Source organism: Calypte anna, chromosome 2 (genome assembly GCF_003957555.1).
Source record: "Calypte anna isolate BGI_N300 chromosome 2, bCalAnn1_v1.p, whole genome shotgun sequence".
In the NCBI taxonomy this organism is placed as follows: Eukaryota; Metazoa; Chordata; class Aves; order Apodiformes; family Trochilidae; genus Calypte; species Calypte anna.
This window is the reverse complement of record NC_044245.1, coordinates 100114346-100129778: the sequence shown is the minus strand read 5'-3', so window position 1 is coordinate 100129778 and position 15433 is coordinate 100114346. Positions and strand designations below refer to the sequence as shown.

General features: G+C 37.8%; 1 protein-coding gene across 6 annotated transcripts in view; it reads left to right on the top strand.

Annotated features, from left to right (window-relative positions):
* Positions 1-15433, top strand: part of PTPRM (protein tyrosine phosphatase receptor type M) — a 466786-nt gene that overhangs the window by 425780 nt on the left and 25573 nt on the right. For all 6 annotated transcript variants that reach the window (XM_030444842.1, XM_030444847.1, XM_030444845.1 and 3 more), the window contains one exon: positions 6625-6722. In XM_030444842.1, the coding sequence (XP_030300702.1) occupies positions 6625-6722 (98 nt within the window). The remainder of the gene's footprint in view (positions 1-6624; positions 6723-15433) is intronic.

Genomic DNA, 15433 nt, shown 5'->3' with positions numbered 1-15433 from the left:
ACTGCCTCTGCAAAGTGGCTCCTCTCTGCTCCATCTCTGAATCTACTACCATGGAGGAATCAGTTAAAATAAGGTTTAAAACTGAGGGGGAGGTTTTTTCCATAGCTCACAGAAGAGTAGCCATAGCCTCAGGCTTCCTTGCCTCAGTTCCCTGCTAACTTAACATACTTACAGGGAACCAAACTCATTAGAAATTCATCTACATCTTTGTTTATTTGAATTTTCCAAGGCAACAGAGCTTTCCAAGAAAGTTTTATCAGGAAAACCAGCATAGCTGTACAATACAGCCTGCTGAAGATTACGTAATAATTATAATAAGGCTAAAATTAGAAAGTGCATTTCAAATGCCATCACACTCAACACTGTAAGTCAAATGAATTGAAGTGATAAAAGCGAGGATGTGCCTTTTCAGCTCATTACAGGGTTATTCTTTAATTTCATTGACATTCTTTAGTGCACAAAAATGTCTGGGGCAACAAATAATAATTAATATTGAAGTATAACAGCTAGAAACCAGCAATTAATAAATAACAGTGAAGTGTTTATGGTAACATTTTTCCAGTGCAAATGTCTGTTGCATTTTAGTGTGCTAGTCCTTCCAGGGCTATAGGAGACTTCAGTAAAAGCAAAGTGTTGCGTGGCACTGGGGTATATTTTACTCTTAATGCTGTTTCAGTTTCTTGAACACACTTGGGAGAACTCTAATTAAAGCATTAGAAACATCCAGGTTATGTGACCTGATTATCTTTCATCATTACTTTCTTGGCACATTAAAATACAGACATTTTAACTATATTATAATAGTATATATCTATATAATTACATATATTGTATTATATACTATTATATACTATATGGATTTGGATCGCTATTGATGAGTAGTGGGCCCATATGGTGTGGTAGTATATTGATCACAGTTTTGCCTCAGACTTAAAGATTATTCACAGTTTTTATAGGGGCATACATACTGTTGCCTATTAAAAAAAATACTCCAGTATAAGCCTTGAACGATAATTTAATTGGACATGTTACAGCAGCAAACCAGTGTCTGAACCTATTTTGAGAGAAATTACTGCTAAAAGACTATACAATCACTGCCTGAATTTCTTAAATTTTGATAGCAGAGCTTTGCTCTGGACTTTGCTTGCCTACACGGAGGCATTAAACTCTTAAGATCTGGAAGGGTAAGTGAAAGTTAAATGTGTGCTACCATGCCCATTCAATGAGCTTGAATGGTAAAGACTGTTCTGGACAAATCAGATTATCAGTCAGCTCATCAGATCTTTAAAGTATCATCTGTTCAGAATCCAGCTTATTTGAGGAGGGCAGAGATGAGCCAGCATACAGCTGTACTGCTGTGTAGCAGAGGTGATGCAATTACAAAAAAAATACTGAACTAGCAGTTCATAGTGCTAATTGATGTGGGTGTTCTGACTAAAACAGCACAGCCAGGATCTGTCACTTTTCTTTATTGTATGCTGACTGTTGTGTACAGAAAGGTCAAGATATTTTATTTCTTCAATTTCATTTTACTTGATGAAAAAGGGAGACCTGCTCTTATACTCCTTAGTCTACACTTGGTGACATAAAGAGGTGTCCAGACATGTAGAGTGAGTGACCACCAGAGAGTTTCCCAGGAGGTAGCTGGGAGGGTGGCAGAACTCATGAAAACCTCACCACATAATGATGCACCTGCAAATTCTTTTTGATAACATCTTGGGCACATTGTCTAATTGAGTAGTGGAAAAAAAATGTATTTCAGTTACAGGAGATAATCCACTGCCTGTAGTCAGTGATATCTATAGTTCAAAGTAACATTTACCCACCGTTTTTTAAGTAACTTTTTCTGAAAGTGCTTTTTGTTGCTACCTCCACTTTCCAGCCTGGTTAAAAGAGCAAATAACATGCACTTATGGCTTATCAGTTCACTGGTCTGGTGGAGCATTAGTAACCCTGTAATTTTGCTTCCTTTTGTTAGATTCTCTGTAAGTTATCCTGCTAAAATCTCATCCCTTGAAAGAGCATCATTAAGAAAAGCAGCATCCATATCTATTACATTCTGTTTTCCTGGTAATTTTTATTTGTTTACCTCTAATTTTATGCTTTCATGTGTATTTTGAGCAATGTCTGCTGCATATTGAGTCTGGGAGGTTTTGACTGTATAGCTGCAAAGGGAATAATTGCTTTTTGGGGTGGGTTTTTTGTGTTTGTTTGGTTTTTTTCCATGTAGCCATATCTGTTAATAAGAAAACACTTGATCTACAATTCATTTTGAAGGGATCATACATAGTAGAAAAGGATGGTGAAAATGCAGCTCTACTCTGTGCAGGCATACGAGGCTGTTGTCACTGAGCAGTCAAGTTGCAGGCAGTCATTACAGCAAGCAGCAAGTTTTTCTTCAATAAAAAGTGAAGACAGTTCACATTGCGAGTAGAAACTGCAGGAACCATTAGATGAAGGGACCATTTTATAACCTCCTCACACAGAGTGGATGTGTCTGCTCACTGGGCAGAGGTTTATTACACTCTTTTAAAGACTAAATTGAACTGCTGCAAATACGTCTTGCATCTTCTCAGTACACTGCTTCCATCAGCACACACTCACAGCTACACCTGCCCGTGCACTGTCCCTGGGGTCCTTTGGTGCTTAAACGTATCTGCTCATTTTCTGCACATTTCTAGTTTTAATATCTATCACTGAATTTGGTTTCAGCTGGACCAAGCATTAGCTTGTGGATATGAGATTCCATGCTAGAAACTATTCCTTGTTCAAGCTGCTTGATTTTCTAGACATTGAAAAATGATCCATAGATTTACAGGTTCCATCTGGATAAGTGCTGGGGACATTTCAGAATTTGGGCTTTGCTTGTTTCTTTGTGTGTTTGCCTTTTTTCTAACATCTGAACACTTTTTCCTCTACTCTTGGCTAGTTTATCAAGTTAAAATTGATCATATTACCCCAGCAGCAATACCAGTTGTTATGACAGGGTCTCAGGCAGAACTAGAGGATCTAGAAAGCTCTGTATACAGAAGCACCTTCTTTTAAGTTTAAACTGTCCTTAAAAGACGTGTGATTTTCCTTTTCCTAATAAGTTTGCATTCCCAGAGCAGCAGCTGACAACTACTGGTAATGCAACTAATGGTTGAGATATATACAACAGATAATTTCTGTTGAGGTTTTCAGTAATGCATTTAATTGGCTGGGAGGTTAGAGGATTGATTTCTTTTTCTTATTTTCCTTTGCTTTTCAACTTCTGGTTGCAGTATGTTGTTGATTTCTGGTTTTCACAGCAGAAATCTTTGATAGCAGCTACTACATTGTGTTGCTAACGGGGTGCACCACAGGTTTGAGTGTTGGGCAGCACAATACCTTCTCTTCAGACCTTCTTCTCCCACAAGGCAGTAACTGCTGAGAATAACCTTCTTGCCTATTGTGCTCACATCTGTGAAGCTGATGCTTGGAACAATTACAGCCTCTCCCTCTCTCTATCACAAGTCTCTGGAATCAAATTGTTCAGTTCTTCATGATAAAAAATCCTTCAACCCCACCTAGCCTCTGATGATTTTCAATTCTGGCTGGAGACAAGTAATAATTTATTTATGTGTCAGAAAATAATTTGAAAAATGTCAGGAAGAAAAGAAAAATGGGGTAGAAAAGAATTAATTTCTAAGACTTTAAGGTAGATTTTCAGGTGTCTTCTTTTTTTTCCTTTCACTGTCCTGGATGTGAAGGAAGTTTGGAGGCTACATGGAAGAAGAGAAGTAAGAGAACATTTGACAGTACTTGAGGAGAGCAGGAAATTCTGTCCAACACAATTGTGATTGTCTTGTCATTTGGATAGTAAGACTGAGAACAGCATACTCAGCACTGTGGAATAGGACATTTCTGGGAAAAAAATGTGGAATCAAGCTTTGAAGCCTTGTCTGGCCTCCGTCTGGCCTGAAAAATGCTACTACTTTTTTAAAGATTTATTTTGCTTATGATTTATTCTCTTTTTTTTTTTCTTTATAAAGAGTGCAAAATTCAAAATTTTTAGGAAGAAATTAATGTTTAGGATCTCTCCCCAATTGTGACTTGTGATTTCAGGAGGATCTGAAACATAGGAACCTTTAAATCACAAGAAAAATTGCCCTGTCTGTAGAATAAAAAAATAAAAATAAAAAAAAAACCACCCAAGAATGCATTTTTGCAGGCTATCCTAGAGCTGCCAAAAAGAAATGGCTGTTACAAAGTAGGATCCAACTATCTTGTATCTCAAGAAAATACATCAAGAAGCTTTTGCCTCTCAGTTTCTCAAAGCTGCTAGCTTCTTTGAAGGAGAAAAATAAAAGACGGAGGATCTTTTCTTACCTTTCTTGCATTTTTACCAAAAACATATTCAGGTGAACAGTTTTGAAACCACATAATCTTGTGGCAATCAAATGCAGTGGAGACAGTTAGATTTTCTCCATTAAAACGTGTTGTCATGAGGATTCTTGGAGCAAGTATTGTTATTTCTTTGTCCTTGATCAAGCTGAAATAATCTTAATAATTTGTCATGAACTTAAAGACTCTCTCTCCAGAGTCTCTCTCCAGAACACTGTTCTGGAAAACTGCCTTTCCCTTAGACAAACTCCTTCAAAGGTATAGTAAATTTGCTGAAAACTTGTTTGAGGCTTGAGAGGAAGGAAGGAGCTATATAGAGATAGTGTTTTCCTACAGTGAGTAAAATAGTCTCCTTCCTTTCACCAATAAGAAATCTTGGCCCAAAATCTTTTTAATGCTGTTGTGACTTTAATATGCATTATAGTGAAAGTTTAGCTTGCTTCTGTTTTAATAATGTAAGCATCAATACAGCTTTTTGATCAATAAATTATCTTAGTGTGACATTCAAAATTGCACTCAAGACTCTCACTGCATTGCATATCCAAGACACTTACATAAAAGTAAAATACTGTAAATTTCCATATGGTGAAGAGTGATTTAACTCTTGTCATACTTGAGAAAGAAGTCTCACAAAAGTACCAACAGTTCTGTGCTGTAAATTCAAAGAAAAAAGGGTGTCCAGTGTTGCAGCCACAGTGTCAGCTTGAATTGGGTAATTTCAGAAACTGTAGTTTTAGCTGCTGGTGTTATTTCTACTCTGAGACCTTCTGACATTTCTTGTGTTCTAAAAGTCAGAGCTTCCTGTTGTTTTAAGTGGCTTTTTCTCCTGTTATATGAACAACCAAAGTAAATAAAGGACAAGTTGGGTGACCATAGGAAAAACTATGAAATATATGCAGCATTTTAAAAAACAGAGCAAGTTAGGGGGAGAATACATAACTTCTTTAAATGACAAATGTGTATTACAGCTGATAAAATTATCCTTTGAAATTGCTGAAAATAAAAACTAATTTTAAAAATTCAAAAGTTTTAGACTATTACCATCCTTTTTCTTTAATCTGAGTTCTAAGTGAGTCACAACTGTGATGTTATTTGCCTACTTAACTGTTTTTAACACAAATTCATAGAATCACAGAATGGCTTAGGTTGTAAGGCACCTTCAAAGTTCAACCCCCAGTGCCATGATAATAGAGTAATAATCCATTGCTACATTTTTCACTAAGTATTAGACCTTCCAAGTGAAAGATTTCAAAGAGAGCTCAAGGTACCAAAAATCAGGTGCCAAGCTACTCAAATCCATCAGTGTAAGGTTTGGTAATGGTTTAAGAATGTTGTTTTCTTCACTAGAGAAGCATTTAGGCCAATACATTATCCATTTGTCCTCAAGTTAGCTGACTTAAGGCATCCCTCTAAATAAGCCCCCTAATTGTTTACTGCAGTGTGGCAGTTCAGTAATAGATTCAGTATGGATGTTAAGTTTATAGTATTTTACATTTGTTTCATTTTAATGGCTTGGTTATTTTGAAGCAGTGGTTTAAAACTCAGGTGGCACACTGAATGTCATGGGTAAGACATGCTGGCTCAAGGCATACACAGAGTTCTGTGTTTTTTCTCAACGCTTGACCTATCTGTAGCAGTTCCTAAGGGCTGGTACCCAGCTGTAGCTCGAGGGCAGAGGGAGGGAGCCCTGTGCTGGTCTTCATAAGCCCACAGGTTGCTGGGGAAAGCACTGCAGAGGACATGGCTGCTGTGGCATGCCAGGGTTCTTTCCAGCTTTTCCCTCTGCTTTGCAAAGTGATAAACTGCAGCAAAAAACCTGTAACTTCTGTCTGACTTCATGTAGTGCAATTTAGGAGCTGAGGTAATTTGATGGATAGCGTATACCAAGAAAAATATTAGAAAACAGGAAAGGCCACATAGTCCATTGGGGCTCTTTTCATTCCAAAGACACCTTTCTGAGGTTATCATCCAATTGTAAAGAGTAATGTTATCCATCTTTTTATCGTTCCACTTCTGGGTATCACAGAGATAAATACCTAAATGTTGGAGAACTAACTTTCTTGCGAAGCACTGTTTCAGGGAGAAATACTTAAATGCAGATAGGTGAGGTGTCAGAAAAGAAATTGACCCTAAATGAAAAATATGGTGCTAGTGATATGAATATATGTGTATAGTCATGGCTTCTCAGAGTTCCCCAGAGACAAGGGTCCAATCATGAGACTTTCAGAAAGTAACCTTTCCTTTGATTTATTGTTTCAGGACCAATGCAGGAGACAATATATGACTTCTGGAGAATGGTTTGGCATGAAAACACAGCCAGCATAATCATGGTTACTAATCTTGTAGAAGTGGGAAGGGTAAGTGATTTTTGTACTTTAAAAGATGAAAGACTTCCAAGGTGTTTGCTTTTGCAAATTAAATAGCAGACCAACAAGATGCTTATATACTGAGTATAGCACATAAAATATTTATGACTGCCTCTGCTAAGAGGTTCATTATCAATTATTTTTAAACATGCCTTGGATGCTTGTCTTTGATAGCATTATCACAATGAAAAAGTAACTGATAAAGCTGCGTTCTGTACAGCACAGCCTGCAAAGACTGCCAGAAAGGGAAAGCATCATATCTTTGTATAAATCTCAGGTTTACCATTTATATTAAGGGAAACCAGGGAACTGGTTACAGAACAATGTATGAAGTCATCTCTTTTTATAAAGGAGACTGAGAGAGAGTAATTCTGAATCAGACTGTGATAAATGTGGTTAAACTATGATTGCACCTTCTTCATAGTATATTAGTCTAAAAGAACCTGGTTTATTTGGGTTTTTCTTCCTGCTAGACTTCTGGACTAAACCAGAAAACACAGCTTTACTTATTACTTATTTGTATGTTAAATTTGCTGATCACTGGCTTGTCTTACGGAGCTGAATAGTAAAGGAAAGCCTGAGTTACCTGGTTGATAATGTGTACTTTTATTTCTTTGCTTGATAACTTCTAAAGCAGGCCTCCTACTCAAGTCATTATAGCTAATTTTGTTTTCACCAAGTATTGAATGGAACCATTTTCTTTGTTTCTCACAACCGTCAATAACTGAGTCTTTTAATTTACTGCTTTGTCTATGCGCTGGTGTCTTAGTTCTCATCTAGGAAAGTGGTGGGTTTTCTTGAAGAAAATTTCCTTGGAAACTGGGCATATAGCTTTGATTTAGAATGAAAAAAAAACCCCACTGTTTTTATTGCAAGTACTGGAATTACTGTAAATCAAACTGTTGAAATAAGAAGTTAAGTGTACATATCGTGGTGCGAGCCACATGGTTTTAAGAGATGTTTTTAATTTCACCCTGGTGGAGTGGCTGATACCCTCTGCCCTTTGGCATTGGCAGGAGGAGAGAGAGCACTTTACGTGGTATGAGTTAAAGTGTCAGACCTTGTCTCCTTTTTAGCAGGTCCAGTTCTACAATCTCAGTTTATTCTCCCTTTTGTTCTTTGTCTATTGTTAATATAAATTCTAATATTTAGATATCTGTGTGCCCAAGCCTACCAATAGAAAGGTGCTAATATTATTTTTAGATATAAAAAAGATTGGATTTGTGGCTGCAATTAACACCTGCTACAGAAATGTGCATGGAACTAAATGCAGAGGCAAAAAAAAGGCTCATGGAAGCCACTTTAAAATTCAGTCCCTTGGGTAAGGAAGAAGGTAGAAATAGTTGGCTGGTCACACATCAATTCAAAACGAATGGATTTGTAAGAATAGGAATCTCTCCAGCAAACCTCTTTGTTAAAGCTTTATACACATTCATAAGTACCCAAGCACATAACTTAAAAGGGATGTTTTCAGGGTATGGATAAACAAGCCTTAGAACAAAAATAGCACGCTGAGTGAAACCACAGACCGTTTTCCTAAAGTCAGTATTTAAAAGCAAGCTGTCAGGCATCAGCCAGGGAGACACCAGTGGTGGTGCCAGTGTTGGCAGTCTCCACTCCCAACATTCAGGGATGTGGTGCATTCCCTTAGCAGTGAGCAACAGTTTGTGCCACCCTGGAGATTTCCCCAGCATGCGAGAGCCCCAGGGGGATACAGATCTGCAGCTTTGTTGTTTCTGGCAGTGGTGGAAATGACTTAGTTCTCACTTTCTCTGGAGGCTGACACAGGTGATATCAGAAAGCAGAAATTGAAATGAGCTTTTAATGCAAATGAGATTGTATAAGCTGCTGAACAATGCAGTCACTCCTCCGCTGGTGCTTCTATCCCGCTCCCAGAGCTGGAACCATAAGCAACAAGGAGACACATTGCAAACACACCATCTGTCCCACAACCCCGAACTCCAGCTCTGTGCCACCTTGATTAGTAATGATTTTAATGACCTTTTGGTAGCATTTCTGCCGGACAAACCTTGTAACCTTCTGAACGTTGAGGTTTTCAATTTCAGTTGCTATTAATGGTATCAAATGTATAGGAATTTATTATTTTCGCCTTCTAACCCTGTTGACCCATTGTAAGCCAAGGAGGAAAATTCCTTTATATTTTCAGGCAGAAGAATATCTATTTAATGTGTTTGCCACACAGCACAAGCCCTTCATGAGGGAGTGGATGCGTATTTGTTTACCAGGACTGGCTGGATAGTCATTAAATCAGTGCTAGGAACTTGCTTCTTGCCCTGGAGCATTGTGCATCAGGACTGTTTTAATTGCAGATGGAGGAATCACCATGAGGCTGTCCCTAATGCAAGCACCTGCTGCAAATGACTCAGCCCCCACATTACCCTCCAGCAGGGTCCGGGTACATCTGCCAATATCTGTCATTATCTGAGGCACACTTGTCAAAACCATGCATCCCTTTAAGCTCTTGTGTGTTCCAGCAAGGGACCCTTGTCAGTGTTTCTGGCACCTGCAGACTGCTGTGCACCTGGTATTTAAATGGCACAGAAATGTGTTTTGATTGTTTTCTCTCTTTAATGAACCCACCTGAGGGATATTTAGCTCTTTAGCTGGTAGCCTGTGTACCCAGTCACTCACATTTACACTGCTTGTGTGGAGATTCAGAACTCACTTGTGCTGCTATACTAATCCATCTGCCAGAAGTCTTATCACAAAATCTGCAGGGCTCCCTAAGGAACCTTTTGTACTGGCAATTTAAGCTAATGATTTCTAAACATATTTAGTCAGTTTTATGAAGACCTCATTAGAATGCGACTGTTTATTAAAAATCTAAATGAGGTCTCGCAGTCGTTTAGAAAAATCATTGCTGAGTCGCAAGAACAGTTCTTTGATAATGGATGATTAAGTGGTTTTTAGTTAAGATTAGCCTAGGTTGAGATAAGAACTTCTACAAAAACAAAGCAAAACATAGCAAAGCAAAACAAAACGAAACAAAACCAAAAAAACCAACCAAAAAAAAGAAAAAAAAAAAAAAAAAAAACACAACTAAACAAATTAATAACCCTAGAAACATCCTTGAAAAAAAAAGTCCCTGTCTTCTTCATGGTGGTGTCAACAACTTTCCACTCGCAATGAAGTTCATAAAAAGCAAATTACAAGTAAGTAGTGATCTGTCTGTATTTTAGTGCAAAAATCAGAATTTTTCAAACTGCATACTAACAGGTAAAGAAACAAAACTAAGACTCATAAACATATATAAGTTTTACCACAAACTATTTCAAAATAACATAGTCAGGATTAAATTAATGCAAGAGGCCTTGATGCTTGTGTTTGTAAGTGCTGGAGCAAGTCAAGACATCAGTGTAATTTCAGGCATCTTTTCTTGAGAGATTTGTCATGATCTGATGTATTATTCCAAAAGAAACAAAATTTTTTATCCCACCAGTGTAGGGGTGTTTGAAAAACAGACACAAGAGAACATCTTTCTTACTCCAAGAGACTGCTCTGGAGTACAGGCTCCAAAAAACAGAGCTGGATCATTCTATGGAAAGCAATGGGAAGTGAATCAAGGTCTTTATGTACTGGCCAAAGTCTCAGGTTGCTTCTTGAAGTATTTAAATGTTTGCACACATTGAAACATTTATTTCCTCTTTAAGGAGCTGTGTTGGGAAGATTTAGAGTATATTCAATTGTGCCATCTAGCTGTCACCTCCATCTTTGCTCTTGGGCTGGTACTAACACTTGGTTGGCAGAATCAAACTTGGCATGTCACATCATTTGTCAGTAGTCACTTTCTCTCCCACTCCTAACTTTTGCTTGAGGCAGAAGAAATTTAGTAATATCTGAATAATAAATGGTGAAATGCACTGATGTAATTCAGTGGAGGTGGCTGATATGTAAATGCACTGCAAACACTCATGATTGTCTAACCTGCTTTTAATGTAACAAAGTATTTACCCCTCAAAATCACCAGAAATAATTGTAAAAAAAATAAAACCTCACCCTAGGAGCACAGTACTTATAGTAATTAGAGTTTCTCAATTATTATCCAGAATTAGAAAGCAACCACTGCTAATAATGTTAATAAGCACACAAAAGACCTTTTTTTTTGGAAGGAGGGAAGATTGACTACAACAGAATAAAAGTGACACAAAGGGGAGAATGAAGGTCAGCCATAGACTGGTAAATAGCCCCTATGCCTGCACACATGCCTTAGTGCTAGGGAAACAACCATCTCACTGCCATCTGATCTCTCAGGACTCTCAAGAGTGTTGTCCTTTCCTGACAATCATCTCACACTCCTCCTGGGTGGCTTTTCCCTCCCAGCAGCCAGCAGGGTGGTGTCTGCCTAGGGCAGAAGAAAGAACACAGTGGTGGCTTAGATTTTCCTTTCACTGGACATGTGGTTTAAGTGTCACAAATGTGGCACTGTCATCTACCTTGCTGTAAAAATGTTGATGGCTCCAACTTTTCATGCTTAAAAGAGTACTGGGGTCCACATGACAGTGAGGAGAATCATGCAATTGTCTTCTGATAGAGAAGGAATATCTCCTTGATGCTGGCTGGCTGGCTGAAAAGCACTCCCTGTTGCAAGATAAAGTTGTCTGAAAAAGATTTTTTCTTCTCTGGAAAGACTTAGGGCAGAGCCCAAAGCAGTTTTGATGTGCATGTGCTTGGGCCTTGGGTGTTCAGGATGTTCAGCCTTGATCAGCATTCAAGAGATGTTTCTGAAAGAGGTAAAAATATGTTTCCTTAACAAGCAAAACCCAGAAGTCTTTATGTTGAACCAGGTCTTCTTCAGATCCACCTGATGACCCATTTCTGTTATAGACAGATATAAGGCATCCAAGAAAAACTGCCAAATAAAGTCCCATGCAAAGATTTTATACTATAAATGTATTACAAGTACCAAACAAAATCTTCAGAGGAAATTCCAGCAACATAAAAACTGTGAAATTTCCAATGAACTTGTGACCTATTTGGAGTGTAAAAAGGATTTTTTGACACAACACTGGTATGAAGCTTGAACTTCACAGTTTTGAGAATCTTCCATGCAGAAGAACCCTCTAATAAACAAAGGTAAATTCAAATTGTAGTTAAGATTCAGATCACTCATTCCAGAGATATTGTAGAGGTGAAACAAAGTAACTCTTTAGTAGGTCTCACAAGCAGCACATTTGTATTTTGTAGAAATGGAAAAACACTCTAATTGAAACTGCCTTTACATGAAATAAGTCGAATCACTACATGGGAAGTGTGCCAAAGAGTTTGTTAGCATACTGGTGACTAAGATTTCATTTTAACTTTTCTACCCAAACAAAGAAACTGCATTTTAAAAATGAGAGAGAGAAAGGTTGCTGTATGAAACTCTTTTCTTCCTCTAGGTAATTCTACTCTCAGCTCTAAAAACTAGGAATAGTGTATTCCCCCTTTAGAGAAGATTTTTTTTTCTTAATCATGTTTAGCCAGAAAGCCTGGGAGCTGTTCTTATGATACATATATGTTACATATATATGATGGAGTTACTCAGTTACGTGTAACTAGGGGAGGATCCCTTAGGGAGAGAAGTTGGCTGTTATTCTTCAGGAAAGAGAAGAAAAGACCCTTTGCAATCATTTAATAGAGGTGTCTCTAGGTCATCAATGTATCATCAGACAGGATATCAACCTACAAGTGTTTGGCACTGTCCCATGTCACTCAAAGCAGACATGGTTTCAGCTCTGTGTTTCAACGTGTGCTCATTCCCAGCAAAAGCTGTGTTTCAAAGAATGTTAATCAACAGAGATTGAAATCTTAATGCTTACTAATCCAATTGAGATAATTCACTTTGAGAAATAAATAAAAGAGGTTTAAGGATACACAAATGAATTGACCCCCTGGTTGGGCTTGCTGCTGAAGTGCTGTCAAGGTGTAGGATGCATGTTTAAGTGTAGTTTGCAAAGAGGGCTTCAGGTTCGTCTAAATGTCTGGGCTAGTTACATGGCTTCATTACTGCAGGCCTCCTCACCTCAGCAGTCTTGTGAGATTAATCTCACAGCCTCTTTGAGAAGGAAGAAGTATCCTGTAGGCACTGGCACAGTTTGAACTTACCCAATAAAGTAACATGCAGAGCTCTCTAACCTAGCATCAGATCTTTAGAGCTATAGAGGTTTTAGGGTTTTTAGAGCCATAAGGCAATCCACCATCTTGATGGTCCTCTAGCTCAACTAGCTTTAAGAACAGGCTCAGGAATCAGAGCACAGGCTGTCCTGCTTGATGCAGGCACCTTGGGTCCTCAGAGCACAGGATCTGAGCAATATTCCCATGATTTCACAGTTGTGCAGGGGATTAAGACAGGCTTTGAGGAGCTGCAGCTAATCCTGTAACCATCCTTCATCTTGGCAAGGGACCACCCTTTTCATTTGCTCCATCCTCAGCCTTTTTTCCCTCCAGGGCTGCACTATGGCACACTCATTTCCAGCCTTTTTTAATGACCAGTGGGAAATGATAAGATTGTGTAAACATATGCAGTGAAATAGAGGCAATCCATGTTCTGCTGTTGGTATTAGGGATGGAGGCAGGAATGCTACAAGAGCTTTACCTTGGGTTACCTTTTCCTTAAAGCAATGCTTCTGAGCTAATTCTTTTTCATGGCCAAAGGAAGGCTACTCCTTGGATTTGGCCTGTCACCTTGATTTCATCAAACTCAAGCTACCAGGTTGATGCCATGCTAACAGTACACCTGATTCTTAAGAACAAAGGGATTGCACTCATTCCCTCCCATGGAAAGCATTAGTGTGTGGCTAGTACTGGACATGCCCAGAGAGCCAAATGTTCTAGGAAGAAGTTGAACAGAAGTCCAGGCAACCAGGCAACGTAGGATTGGGATGCAGGGCAGCAGGAGGTGGAGAATTATATCAATTATCTGAGACACCACTGAAAAAAGTTAGACTGAGATAGTAAAATTCATGGTAACCCCTGAATTTTGGCTCCCTTTGGGAGCTGTGAACAACATAAAGGCTTTTGGCTGCCTTTATAGAGACTCATTCATCTGATAGTGCCAGACAGTATCTTAAATTTGTATTTCTCAATATTCTTCCATACCTCTTAGAAAACTGTAAAATGAGGTTTTAAATCAATTAACTGACTTGCTTAAAAGCAAAAAAGAAAATGAAAAAAAGAAAGATTGGGGTGTATCTTCTGTCAAAGGTTGGTTTATAATGTATAGCAAGTTCAAAATCACAATAATTTCTTTATTTGAAAAGTATTTAACTAAAAATACTTTCAATTATTGGATGTCCTTTTGCTTCAAGTCAGCCAAATAAAAGTACATTATGTTATCCTAGCTACATCTGTAAAACCTGTTAATAATTTTCACCAGTGAGCTTGGTTGGCTGTTTCATTTTATATCCTAGAGGTTTCTCTTCAATATTTATGTCTGACTTAACATCGTTACTTAGTTCAGGATTAATTTTAAATTAGAATATATAATACTGCTCTTCAGTAACGACAATCCATGAAATGTGTAGCCAGTTATATCACATTTTTACTAAGAATATTTCAGAATCAAAGGAAATTGGAAACTTTGAATAATCAGAGTTATTTAAACTGTTCCATACAAACTACAAAGTATATTTCACAGCCAGATCACATCATTAATTCTGGAATATTTCTCCTATCCCAAACCTCTAAGTGAATGAATTACTGTCCTGTCTTTCAAACTGCCTTTAGCTAGATGTGTTGCATTGCCAAATGGCTAAATATACAGCTTCGAAAGTCACAATTTGTGTTCATTAGCCATTTGCTGCCTACATTGTTTGTTATATTTAGAAGTAGCAACAACAACTTTCCATCTTCATTTTTAATTCTTAGTTTCTCACATTAGACTATTTTGCTGGGGGATGGAGCTAGGGGGTGGAAGTATATAATAATCATCTCCAGATTTCTAAAATTATTAGTAAAATAAACATGTTTGGAACCATTGGACAGTGTACCTTGGGATGAATAGATTAAACCAGAGCACTTTCATTATGTTTCTGGCATTCACCCTTTTATCTCATCTTGTGATGAACATCTGTATTTTTTGGCACGTTCTAAAGATGTAAATGTGGGGTGTATCTGAACAAACTCTCAATTATAGTTCTGCTCAGATGAGATTTCAAAATTATGTTTCCTACTTTGTGGTCGATATTTACTGTTGTGGTAGCAACTGTGGGAAAAAAAAATCTAATGCATTTAATATGCCGTTCTGGATTCATGTATCAATTATTTAGCTAAACCTTCTGTTAGTAGGTTATTTTTGTAAAATGTACCAAATGTTTATAAAAAAGGAAAAGGGATTCATCAAGTCACAGTAGCTAAAGCTGTGCTAAAAAGAAAAAATGAACAAGCATATGTTACCAACAGTGCTTCTCATATTTGATGAATAAAACCATATTCTATCTTTTTGCAATTGTCTTTCGTTGTACAAATAAAAGCCCTAATCCCATAAATATTTATAAATGTGCTTTTGTTTTACACTATTTAATGTACTTCTGTCTGTAAGATACTTTTGCATTTATTTGAGAGGTCTTGGAGGATATGGGAGACTGATCTTTAACCATTTGCTTCACTTTTGGCTCATCAGGAGTCCACAGATTTCCCATGTCTAGAGCTCAGCATGTGCAACAGCATCGTAGAATGAGAGCAAAAAGTAGGGAAAATCTGAA